General features: G+C 46.7%; 1 protein-coding gene across 1 annotated transcript in view; it reads right to left on the reverse strand.

Moving 5' to 3' along the window:
- The window catches only part of TSPAN7 (tetraspanin 7), a 146,849-nt gene that overhangs the window by 19,105 nt on the left and 115,021 nt on the right, over window positions 1-12,723 (reverse strand). Inside the window, exons 2-3 of the mRNA XM_060086903.1 lie at window positions 6,661-6,849; window positions 2,866-2,940 (exon numbers count right to left, since the gene is read on the reverse strand). Coding sequence (XP_059942886.1) covers window positions 2,866-2,940; window positions 6,661-6,849 — 264 coding nt within the window. The remainder of the gene's footprint in view (window positions 1-2,865; window positions 2,941-6,660; window positions 6,850-12,723) is intronic.

A 12,723-nucleotide genomic window follows, 5' to 3' on the forward strand; every position in this document is an offset into this window, starting at 1 on the left:
TGGCCCAGTGGTTCAGAGTCCGCCTGCCGATGCAGGGGACACGGGTTCGTACCCCGGTCCGGGAAGATCCCACATGTCGCGGACCGGCTGGGCCCGTGAGCCATGGCCGCTGAGCCTGCGCATCCGGAGCCTGTGCTCCGCAGCGGGAGAGGCCACAGCAGTGAGAGGCCTGCATACTGCAAAAAAAAAAAAAAAAAAAAGTTCCCTTACCCCCAATCTGGAGGAACCCTGCCTAGTTAAATGAGCCACTCAGGTAGCTAGTCAGATTCGGAAAGGGCTGTGATGGTTTTCTAGTTATTTTCTTGGAATTGGTTACTGCCTTTCTTTCTATAACTTTTTCTGCCCTTACTCAGAAGAATGACAAAGGACAGGCCATTGTGTGTGGGGTGGGCAGGAAGACTGATGTTTTGACCAGAATCAGATCCCTAGTCTACCATACAGGAGTGGGGCAAACCCAGCTTTCACTTACCTGTCTTTATTGAGATGAGAAAAAGAGGCTAAAGGACATGGACTTTACTTGTTAATAAATGGTTAGCAAAACCCTTTCACATTTGACCTTGGGCTATCTTTCAAGTTCTGTTTTCCTGGAAACCTGCTGAAGGCGGAGCATCAGGTGTGTTACCAGGCAACCCCGCTTATGGTAAAAAATGCCCCGACTGGTGAAATGACTCTGGCCTGGACTTCAGCAAATGACAATAATTACCTGGTGGGAAGCTTAGGGCTAAATATGGTGACTCTTCTAACTAGGCGTGTTCCTTGCAGAGATACTGGACGCTATGCCCATTGGACAGTTACAAGAGATAAAGAGACACTATTTACATGGAGCTTCTAAGCCAAGGTGGTTGCCACACCCAGCTGTGTCCTCTCATTTCATTGCACGTGCATCGTCTCTTAGGCGTGGGCAGGTCTACACAGACTCGAGCCTGGACCACTTTGAGGGCTCCCACTGAAGAAACAAGCCCACTCTGCTGCCCTGCCTGCAAGCTATGTTTCCTTTACTGTAGCCTTCTCAGTCAGTGCTGCTAGGTTGTGACCTATATTCTCATCATGTGTGTTTGATGCTTTAGCCAAACTCAAGACCACTACTGCAACCCCCAGCCACCACTTCCCTAAATGGTTTTTCAGTGAAAAGAGGTTAGGCAGGTGAGGATGTTCAGGTCCTAGGCATCAGGAACGATAAAGAGAAAACCCCTACGTGGAGCCCAGTCCCAGCAGCACATGGGAAGGAAGTAGGCAAGGGCTCAGGTTGGAGCGAGCCAGGCTGGGCCTGGGGTTCACACAGGCATCGGGGGCACCTCTAGGCCGTGACTTCATCAGGTTTTACCTCAGCTGAGAATAAGAATGGGGGATCTAACTCTGGATGCAGTGCCCACATGAAATGGTTCTAGAAGTCCGTCTTGGCATCTGAGAGGCCACATCTGGTAAAGGGGAAGAGGGGGGCAGAAAGCGCCTAAGGCAGGCTCACTGGGAACTTGACTTGGCCAAGCACAAAGGCAGGGCCTGGGAACAGGTGATGCCAGACTTCAAGAGCCACAGTTATCACACTCGACCTCACTGTCTTTCCTACCTCCATCTTGCTATTTCTTTCCATTCTAACACGTGTAGCTGCTTCTATCTTTACTGTTATTTACAGGGAACAATGATGAATTGGGGGAGTGGGGAGTTAGAACCAGAACTGTATTGTAGCGTACACACTTTCTGACCTATCATCAGTATACACATCTGAAAAGTGATACCACGGCAGCTACAGACAGCATGAGAGCAGCTCGTCCCTGCATTAGCATCTATACGTTGTCCGAATAGAGCAGCCTCAGTGACAGGACATGGAAGGATGGCCACATGTGACAAAGGACAGCTGGGAATGTCCTTGAAACTAGCAGTTTTGATCGCAAAACCGGATTCAAAATAATTCTCCCAAGCTATAGAAATCTCAAATTTTACATGTAACTAAAAAATAAAGCACAGCTTTGTAGGGGTTTTTGATCATGACTGTCTTCTCTCCTTTTCCCACACCACCAAGCGAAGCCACAGGGCTCCTCACCACTGGGGTGTGGATTTTACCCCCGGGCGGCAGGGGGCGCCCCTCAGGGGCTCTGGGGAGGAGACAGGCTGCTTAGGGGAAATGTAGCACTTTGCCTTTGGCCAACGACTTGTTTGGCTTGCCTCTGGCCTCTGAGAAATCTCGATATACGGATATACACTTGTGCCTTGCTGAAGTGGCTACTTTTAAAGTATTTAATCTATATGGAAGGTCACTTTTTTAAAAGAAGGAGGAAGGACCTCCCTGGTGGCACAGTGGTTAAGAATCCACCTGCCAATGCAGGGGACATGGGTTCAAGCCCTGGTCTGGGAAGATCCCACATGCCGCGAAGCAACTAAGCCCGTGCGCCACAACTACTGAGCCTGCGCTCTAGAGCCCGCGTGTCACAACTACGGAAGCCCACACGCCTAGAGCCCATGCTCTGCAACAAGAGAAGCCACCGCAGTGAGAAGCCCGCGCACCGCAACGAAGAGTAGCCCCCGCTCGCCGCAACTAGAGAAAGCCCGCACGCAGCAACGAAGACCCAACGCAGCCAAAAATAAATAAATAAAAATTAAAAAACCCCAACAAGGCGGAGAATCCTTTCATGCGACAGCTATATAAAGAAAGAGTGAGGGTCAACAACTAAGGTTTCAGGTTTGGCGAAATTCCCACCTGTAGAATTTTCTGGGCATTTCCGCTCATAGTCTATGGCATTTGGAAACTAGCAAATACCACTGGAGATGCCAGCTAGCTTCTCTGCATCCTTCACACATTCCAAGACGTTTCAAAAATCCTCCTCCAAAAGACCCTTGAACTGAGTTCTCCACTTGGTGTATACTCACCTCGTGACGAAACACAAACCCGGAAATGCCAGCCACGAGTTCAGCCAGGAACACCAGAGACAGAAACATGGCATACTGCAAAGCAAGTGGACAAGGACACAGTCAGATATGGCGGGGGGAAGAAGAGTGCTTCTTTGGGCTAGGTCCCTTCTTGTCAGGGGGAATTAGACAAGTCGTCATATTCCCTAGAAGGAAAAGTGGAAAAATCCTCTTCCCCAGATGTTCCCATATGAGCCTCCATATAAGCATGTGTCTGTTTAACATGCACAAGCATTTGGGGGCACACGGGCTGAGGACAGTGCATCCAGGGACCGGCATCATGCCTGTCAGCTCAGCTCAACCAGGAGAAATCTGGAAGGGCGTTTTACAACTAAGTATCCACTATTCTTAATGTTAGGCTCCTCGAGGTAGAAAGTACTCTGGAGGGCACAGGACACAGTTCCACCCTGTCTGTGAGTCCTTTAGACCACTTTCCTCACCAGAGTCACCTGGTGTCTGCAAGCTGAGACCACTCCCGCCCACCCCTTGCAGCTCATTCACGTTTTAAACTGTTCCGATGGCCAGAAAGGCTTCTTCTGCTTGGCCACAGTCTGCCTACTTGTAAATTCCACTTACTGGTGTTGGATCTGCTTTCAGGAGATGCCAGAACCAGTGTGACCTCTCTTCCACGCCACGGCCCTTCGTCTGTGTGAATACAGCCATGGAGGGACCCGGCTGCGTCTCTCAGTTCGGGCAAGCCCTGCTGTTTCCTTAAGCACATCTCCTATGAAGTGGCTTCCAACCCCCCTCCTTTGGAGCTGTATCCCTCCCATTCTGACAGAGCGGCCCAGATGTGCACAGGCCCACATGATACCCTTCCTCACTACGGCCTGAATGCGGCACCCGCAGCAGTGGGTCGCTTACCTCTCTTGTTCTGCCTGCAGAGTTGATAGCCTTCTGAAAAGCAAATCAGCTCCGCTGCTGACCCACAATGTTTGCAAACATCTAAAACTCCCAGTGCTTCTTACACATTTCATGCTTCCTGTACTTTCCAAGTCGATTGTGTGTGTGTGTGTGTGTGTGCGTGTGCATGCGTGCAAGTGCCTAAGTTCAGGGATCTTATATGGTACTTCTGAGACATTAAGGGTTTCCATTTTTGTGACTGAAAAGCAGATAAAAGGAAAGAGAATTGATTCCTCTCCTACGAGGCATATGTCTTAGAATCTGCTGCTTCTCATCTCAAAATGAAATACAACGCTCCCGAACGTTGGGAATGGCCCTTGGTGATGCCCTGGAATTTGAGTACACTGCACGTGGCCACACTGCTTACTTGTAAAGTGTACCTATGTCTTGTAAAGTATATATGTGTGCATGGGATCATAAATTATTTTTCTCAGCCAGGGGCACATATATTCAAAGGAGGAAATACTGCCTTAAAATGCTGATTTCATTCAAAATATTAATAAAAGTCTCTCCACACACTGAAAGCACAGACACTAAAGTATCAAACACACAGTTATGAAGAGAAGGCTCCATGTACACGACTTCTCTCTCTCAACTTGGTACAAAATGCAATTAGAAGCACAACTTACTCTAGGGAGACTCTCACCCCAGGCCTAGACTCCACCAGAAAGTCCTGTGGGAAAGTAATCATGAGGAGGCAGGTGGGAGAAGGAACTTCGGGCTCTGCGGTGTAGCTCTTAGGAAAGGGGCCACGGTTCTGGGCCTCCATAAAGTGAAAAGAGTTATTTTCAATTGTTTTGCAATTAATGAGGTTAAATTAGGACTGTAAAATTTTAGATGGACAGCTAATCAAGTGACTTCTGCTCTGTTCAGCTAGAGCAGCAGTTTCACGTCCCTAGGAGGTTCTCTGCTTCTGGAAGCTTCCAGAGGAGAGCTGCTGCTCCTTCAGAAGGCCTGCTGGGGAGAGCCTGTATTAAATCCAGGTGGCAGGGTTCGAGTTTTCTCCAAATGAAAATACTGTAGTAGAAATAGTCCTGGCTTTAGAAAGAAACCTATCTTGTTTCCCGTCCCAGCTCTCTGCACATTAGTTGTGTGAACCTGGACAAGGTATTTCACCTCCAAGTCTTTATCACATAACATGAAAACACAACCTGAATTTTATGGCGGTGGTGAGGAATAAATAAAATGGAGTATGCACGCAGGACAACATCGAGCAGGTAAAAGGAACTAAATGGTAGCTTTTAGAAGACCAAAACCAACACCAAGCCCCCCAAACTTCTCTACTCGCCAAAAGGGTCACTTGCTAGTAAGCTCACAAGTGCCAGGAGAAAATGGCAGCATGGTATGAAACCTTCAGAAGAAGCCAGAGATGACTGTTCCATTGTTGCATGCCCACTTCTGCCTGCTTCACTCATAGTCTTTGGGCTGGAAGAAACCTTGGTGGGTTAGTCCAATACTGTTCTTTCATAAATGGGGACAAAGGCCCAAAGAGGTTACATCCTTGCCCCTCAAGACTTAAGCCACTTAGCATCAGGGTCAGTCAGGTCTCCAGGTCTCCTCCCTTCTTGTTTGGACAGATGGATTTTTAGCAGTCTTTGTTTTCCATGCCTCTGGAGTTAATTCTTCCCTTGCTACTCACTGTACTGAAGAAGAGGGTCTCAGCACTGGCTGTGCAATAGCACCCCTGGAGAGCTTTCAGAAAATGTGAAGCCAGATCCTGACCGTCACAGCTTCTGGTTCCATTGGCTGGGGGTTGGCCTCTGGCAGAGGTGTTTGTAAAAAGCCCAGGTGACTCAGGCACAGATCAAAGTGGAAAACTACAACACTAGACCAAAGGAAACACTAGCGCCTATAAGAGGTACTAGAAGGTAGACTCACAGTGCTAGTGGAGGTGACAGGAGCAGAAGTGCCTCCATATGGTCTCACTATGGCTTTTCCACCAACCTGGAAGGATTAGCTGTGGCCAGGGTATCAGCTTCCCGCATGGTCTTCAGGACAGAAAATGGCCAAATCAAGCACGACCTCCATCAGGTTGCCAACAAAGAGACTGACCAGTGCCCATTTGGAAGATGCTTCCTTTGGAGTGAATCACCCTCACACCCGTATCTGTCACTAGATGGTTACTGCAATCTAGGGCTAAACAAGAAAGGACGGGCCACCCAGCACCGAGGGAATCTCTACTCTCCCCCTTCAGAGAACAAGATGTCTGAAAGAAATCCTCTTAAACAAAATTTTCTCTTGAGGAGAGGCTCTTGCTGCCTTTTATCTGTGAAAGCCTTCCACATAAACTCTTATTAATGAAAAGCATGGGCAAGAGACTAGAGAATTAGGCAACTGGTCTACCAGAAAGTTAAGACTTGCAGCAGCAGCCATTCAACAGCCTATCCTTACCCTTTGGGAAACATCACTGCTGTGTCTGTTGAGTGGGGAAGCTCTGGCTTAGCTTTCTCCACTGGGAACTTGGAAATGAAAGGCTGCTTATGTTCGGGGAGCTGCCCCACCCACCAAGGCTGCACATCACATGCTTGAAGAGATTTCTAAGACAGAATTCAAAACTGGAACAGGGCATCTTGCCACGAGGCTATAAAGGCTTATTAGAACTGCTGGCCACTGCTCTGTCATCATCTACCTTGAGGGACCAGGATGGGATTTTTGTGTGTGTCAGGCTGTATCTGGGGTTGTTTCTCCCTCTAGGGGATTAAAGGGTGGGTTAGGTAAAAGCCTGGACTAAAATTAGAGTCAATGACTATTAAGGACTCGTCTGTGGCTTCACGAAGGGCCACTTTGCTTTCACGTGATTTATATTTTTACAAAACAGAATCAGAAAGCAGTATTATATTGTGACCTACTCACCAGTTTCAGCATCCATGGGCTACCACGGCATGTGGCAAAGCATCCAAACAGGCCAAACACGACAATAGTGGTGCCAGTTCCGATGAGCACATAGGGAGCATTTGTGGAATTCTCGGCAATAAGGGAAATATAGGTGCCCAGAGTGAGTTTGCCCCAGACTCCAACGGCCAGCAGGATCACCCCAGTGATCTGAAAAGAAGCAGGAGTGAGAAGTGTGAGACTGCTGCTGAGAGAGGTGAGAATCAACACAGAGCAATGTGGCTGGAATCTGAAGACTCCAGTTTCCGGGAGCAAGCAGGCACTTGCTGTAGGATTCCCTGAAGCAGTGGGAGAGGCCAGAGCCTACGAACTAAAGCCACCACACAGTAAAGACACTTTGATTTTGGACAACTAGATCTGTCCCTTACACAATCCCATATGCAGGTACCATATCAACTGTAAGTCAAGCCAACACTAAATAACTTAAAAAAAAAAGGCTGCTTAAAAAGTACATCCTAGGGACTTGCCTGGTGGCACAGGGGTTAAGAATCCTCCTACCAATGCAGGGGACACGTGTTCGAGCCCTGGTCTGGGAAGATCCCACATGCCACGAAGCAACTAAGCCCGTGCGCCACAACTACTGAGCCTGCATGCCACAACTACTGAAGCCCACGTGCCTAGAGCCCGTGCACCACAACAAGAGAAGCCACCGACATGAGAAGCCCGCACACCGCAACGAAGAGTAGCCCCCGCTCGCAGCAACTAGAGAAAGCCCGCGTGCAGCAACAAAGACCCAACGCAGCCATAAATAAATAAATAAATAAATAAATAAATAAATAAATAAATTCAATCAATCGATCAATCAATCAATCCTAATACAGGTCTGAGAGCCTTCCCGGATCTGGTCTGGGAGCTGCTGCTCAACGCAGAGCTGGGCATGACTCCAGTAAGAATGTCAGACGCCCTCTTCAATGGCATGTGTGTATATGGAATATTTTAAGGACATCCTACGTGATGTTTTCAAGAACAAGGTGATCTTCTTTGACTATCATGACGAAAATCTCTACAAAAGCAAAATTACTGAAACTATTTTTGAATCCCTATTGATGTGCTGCCTTATTTATAATATTTTATTCACTATAAAACAACAGAAGAATCTGAATAGTGCCTGGAATTAGCTGTACTACAATTTGTCAAGTCGTGCTGATTGGCCCGAAGGAAATCCCCACAGTGTGTCTGCACCATAGAGCCTTGCATCACTTGGGCCCTTACTTCAGGGCATAGACTTGGGGCTGCGCACCATGCCTGACTCTCCATCCCCTGCAGGCCACACACTCCAGGAGCCTTAGCTGCTGAAGCCAGTGGCTGGCTTTGTATCTCTAGCTCCCCAGCCCGTCTCTCCCTCAGTTTACCAACAGCTGAGCAGCTCATTCGAACTGACATCCCTCCAGCTGCCACCACTTCAGACATCTTATGAGGCTCAAAAAAAGCTTGGATGTCCAAGGAAGCCCTTCCCCAGTTTTTCCCACCCTATCCCCCGATGCCCCACACCAAATGCCTCAGCTCCCTGTACAGCCTGCCCATTCGAGTGAGGAGGCAAATAAAAAAGACTGACAGAAGAAAGGATAAAGATATGGTTATATGTACACAATGGAATATTACTCAGCCATAAAAAAGAATGAAATAATACCATTTGCAGCCACATGGATGGACCTAGAGATGATCATACTGAGTGAAGTAAGCCAGAGAGAGAAAGACAAATATCATATGATATTACTTATATGTGTAGTCTAAAGATTATACAAATGAACTTATTTACAAAACAGAAACAGACTGACAGATATAGAAAGCAAACTTATGATACCAAAGGGGAAAATGGGGGATAAATTAGGAGTTTGGGATTAACAGATACATACCACTATATATAAAATAAACAAGGACCTACTGTATAACACAGGAACTATATTCAATTATCTTGTAATAACCAATAATGGAAGAGAATGTAAGAAAATGATTTATTTATTTATATATATGTAAACAAACAAAAAGTGAGGAGGCAGGATGAGAAACTGGTGAAAACCTGTATGACACAAATCAATACCCACCTCTCCAAGGTTTCCCCTGTCAGTCAACAAACACACTGTTCCTTAGTGTCCGTACATGAACACATACCACTACACGAGGAAGCAAATGGCTGGGCCAGTGGAGATGCCTAGGAGCTTCTCTCTGTATACTTCCTTCTGCAGTTTGGAGCCATCAAGCTCCACCATCAGATTGTTTCTCTGTGCAGGAAACAGAACAGACCCTCCACCTTTCCCCATATCAGCCGAGAGTGGGCTCTACCGGTTTGGGGGATGGGATCAGTGGAAGCAACAAGATCTTCGTGAAACTCCCCTACCCCCATCCTGATAGCCTCCCTACTTTGTAGAACCATCACCATGAAAGACAGAATTAAAAACTTTAAAGTAGAAAAAGGTCGAGGAACTTGTGCTACTTTTATAAGGCAAAGGTGAAGGAATGTGATGCAGTCTTGAGGAGAAAGTGTTTGACATTAATATTTGGGAGAAAGTGGCCCAGTGGAGGTCTACAGCCTTTGAAAAGTCAAAATGGGCATGGCCTTAGTGAGTTAGGAAAACCAAGAATGCATTTGTTGCCAAGAGTTCCAAGTCCTGTACTGACACCTGGTGGTTGCTAAAGAAAGTACCTTCCTTGAACACCTCTGCCATACTCCTCCAAATGGAAACAAAATGCTTTTCCTCCACTAAAATCAAAATTTAAGATTCAACTCTCTACTCATTAGGGGTAAGAATGCAGTGAACATTAGGTAGAAAGGACAGCGCTTGAGCTACCTTTTTTGTGGGATCTTCCCGGACTGGGGCACGAACCCGTGTCCCCTGCATCGGCAGGCGGACTCTCAACCACTGCACCACCAGGGAAGCCCAAGCTATCTTTTATTACTCAACGCTTAGCACAGTGCCGGGCACAGAGTAAATGCTTAATATTCATTGACAAATACATTTCATTCCTCTGGGTCTTAGACCTCTATTTTATAAAACAGGGTCTTTCACATGCCAAATACTTACAAAACTTCTCCATCAGGTAAATACTGAGAGGTAACTTAAAATGAAACCAAAGAGAATCTTTCTCCCCTACTTCCCTCTCTGGCATTAACTGCCTAAAGCTGTAAATATTACAATGTAAGTGTACTGAACAAAACCAAAACATTTAGTTAAACTACTCATTGTTTATTTAGGCCGAATATGTCTCATCCAGACACTTGCAATTTCATATGATTGCCCCCAAAGATTCAGTAACCTTTCAGACATACACTGAGTAGCTGCATTCTATACTCTACTATTGTCAGTCATTATTGGAACACAATGGCTTTAATGAAAGTGTCTATTACTCACCAAGTATAAGAGTCCGATATTATATTTCTGTCACCAGTGATTTCATGAAGTTCACTTACTACCCTAACAAAGATTATATGCAGTATGTCAAAGTTAACACAAATCCTGCTTTTCAGGCAAACAATATTAACATTTTTATTCCTTTTCTTTCAAAAAATAATTTCTGCAAATGCAGTCATTGCTTTGTGTATAAAACCCCTCCTCATGGAAAGTACAAAGCCTATGATATCAACTTGTTAGAACGTTCATATAATGTAAATTACACAAATATTCTTTTTTTTTTGCAAAAAGACTATTTTTGAAGACCTCCAAGGGTGCCTCTTAAAGATTGCCAGTGGGTGCAAACAAACACAACATTGTGGGCACCATATTGCTTGGGGGAAAAGCCACCCAGTGTTTTGACCTTGACCAACTCAGACATCCTCTAAGGAACTCCTCCTCTGAATGAGGTAGAGACTGGGATAGACCAGCCCCTTCCAGCACCTGTGTGCCAGGAATCTAAAAACCAGCCAGAGAGGAAAGTCCTTCTCCAATGTTGCTCTTCTTCTACTCAAACATTCCCGATGGGCCAGCTCTGTGTTCGGAAGCCTGAACTCCACAGAGGCAAGGCCTTCTGCACAGCCCAGACCCACCTCTTTAGCCTCATCTTCCTCACTCGTCTTTGTCAACTCTATGTACTTCCAGGAAAACGGAGTCGTCCCCTGTGTGCTTCCTGTACTTGACTGCTTCTCAACCTTTGCTCGTGATGATCCTCTGACCTAGAACCCTTACCCTTCCTATCACTACCTGTCTACATCCTAAACTCTTAGGGTACCCTGGACGCCCTCCTCCCAGCCTCCTTAAACAGAACTTACTTGGAAATAAGCCATCATCAATGCTGCACCCCATCCCCCTCCCATGCACATCCAGGACTGTGAGCCCCTCAAAAGCAGGAGCTCTGGGCTTTGTGTACAGTCAATGCCCAGTACATGCCTGCTGCATGAATGAACCAGCATCTGATTGTAGAGTTAAAGGGGGACAAGTTTCATGTTAGCCATCTGCCTGCTATACCCTCTGGACGTCTCTGAGGAAATGGGAGAATGCCCATCTGAGCAGGCATCATAATCTGGGGGAAATAACAGTGCTAAGGAGAAAGAAGAAGAAAATAAACAGACAGTGGAGGAAAAGGTTGGGCCACAGTGCACCCTGAAGTGAGGAAAGCCATATTTCGTGGTGGTACTGGTGGTGGACTTGGGGTGAGTCTTGGAAGAAATTGCCAGGCAGTTGGAGGAAAAAAACTACAAGTAGAGGTCTAAAGAGCCACAAAACACAATAAACAAGTACTTATTCACATTTTTCCCACTATGATAATGCTTCTTACCCAGGATAAGAAACATACAAAGACAAGCCAAAGACAAAAGTCATTGTGGTCTGCAGGATTTTTTTCTTGGTTCCTGTTAACACACACAGCAACACTCACCCCTACATATGCCTTGATGAGCACTCACAGAGTGCAAAGTAAAGGACAGGTTCTCTTGACCTCTCTCTTCTGCTCTGGGGTGCAATGAATGAGTGGGTTCAGAGCTCTCCAAAGCAATTTTGCATCTCAGATCTTCAGAGACCTCAAATTCCGAAATCAAGTAGTGTGTCACCGATTTTGGCTTTCTCATGGAACTTTTGCTTCCTTCTCAGAAGAACCAATTAGCAAGCAGCCAATAGTGTGGCCAAGGAGGGGACAGATCAGAGCCCGTAGATAAACCACGCAAGTGGCCTGGTGAAGGCCCTGCCACCTTACAGGCTCCCGCCTCAACCACAAGCCAGGAGGGCAGGCCTGGCGCCCACCAGCAGCAGCCAGGCTAAGTCTCCTGGTCTCTTTTAACTCCCAGCATCTCATGGTGGCTTGACATTTTCTGCATGCTTGCAACACAGCTCGAAATATATGGAGAACAGAGTACCTCTGGCTACTACTAATTTAGGCTTGGTGAGGAGGCTGAAAAAAATAGAATCAGAGCTCGAAAAGGTTTGGTGTGATTGTTCACATTACTTGAAAAGTACACTGAAAGAAAACTACAGGTGGGGTTGCCACTGTACCAAGGTGTGTCTGAAATGCTCTGGAAGAGACTTAGTGAGGTTTATGTTCATCCTGAAGTAGATACAGGAGGAGCAGGTAGCAAAGAGAAATGAGTCCCCTTGCTCCTGCCAGGTCAGCATCACAAATGCTGGGAAGTCTCCCTACTGTCCTTACAGCTTCCTGATCCCCAGAGAGGAGCCAGGGATATAGCACTTCCGTCCTTCTCACAGGCCCAGAGGCGTTTTCTTGTTCCTTTGTTTGTTTATTTATTTATAAAATTTTTATTGAGGTATAGTTGAGTTACAATGTTGTGTCAGTTTCAGGTGTACAGCAAAGTGAATCACTTATACATATCAATAGAGCCACTCTTTTTTTTTTTTTTTTTTTGCAGTACGCGGGCCTCTCACTGTTGTGGCCTCTCCCGTTGCGGAGCACATGCTCCGGACACGCAGGCTCAGCGGCCATGGCTCACAGGCTCAGCCGCTCCACGACATGTGGGATCTTCCCAGACCGGGGCACGAATGCGTGTCCCCTGCATCGGCAGGTGGACTCTCAACCACTGTGCCACCAGGGAAGCCCTCCTCTCTCCTCCATTTACTTGTAAGCATTATGAGGGCAAAAACG

This window comes from Mesoplodon densirostris, chromosome X (assembly GCF_025265405.1).
Source record: "Mesoplodon densirostris isolate mMesDen1 chromosome X, mMesDen1 primary haplotype, whole genome shotgun sequence".
Taxonomy (NCBI): domain Eukaryota; kingdom Metazoa; phylum Chordata; class Mammalia; order Artiodactyla; family Ziphiidae; genus Mesoplodon; species Mesoplodon densirostris.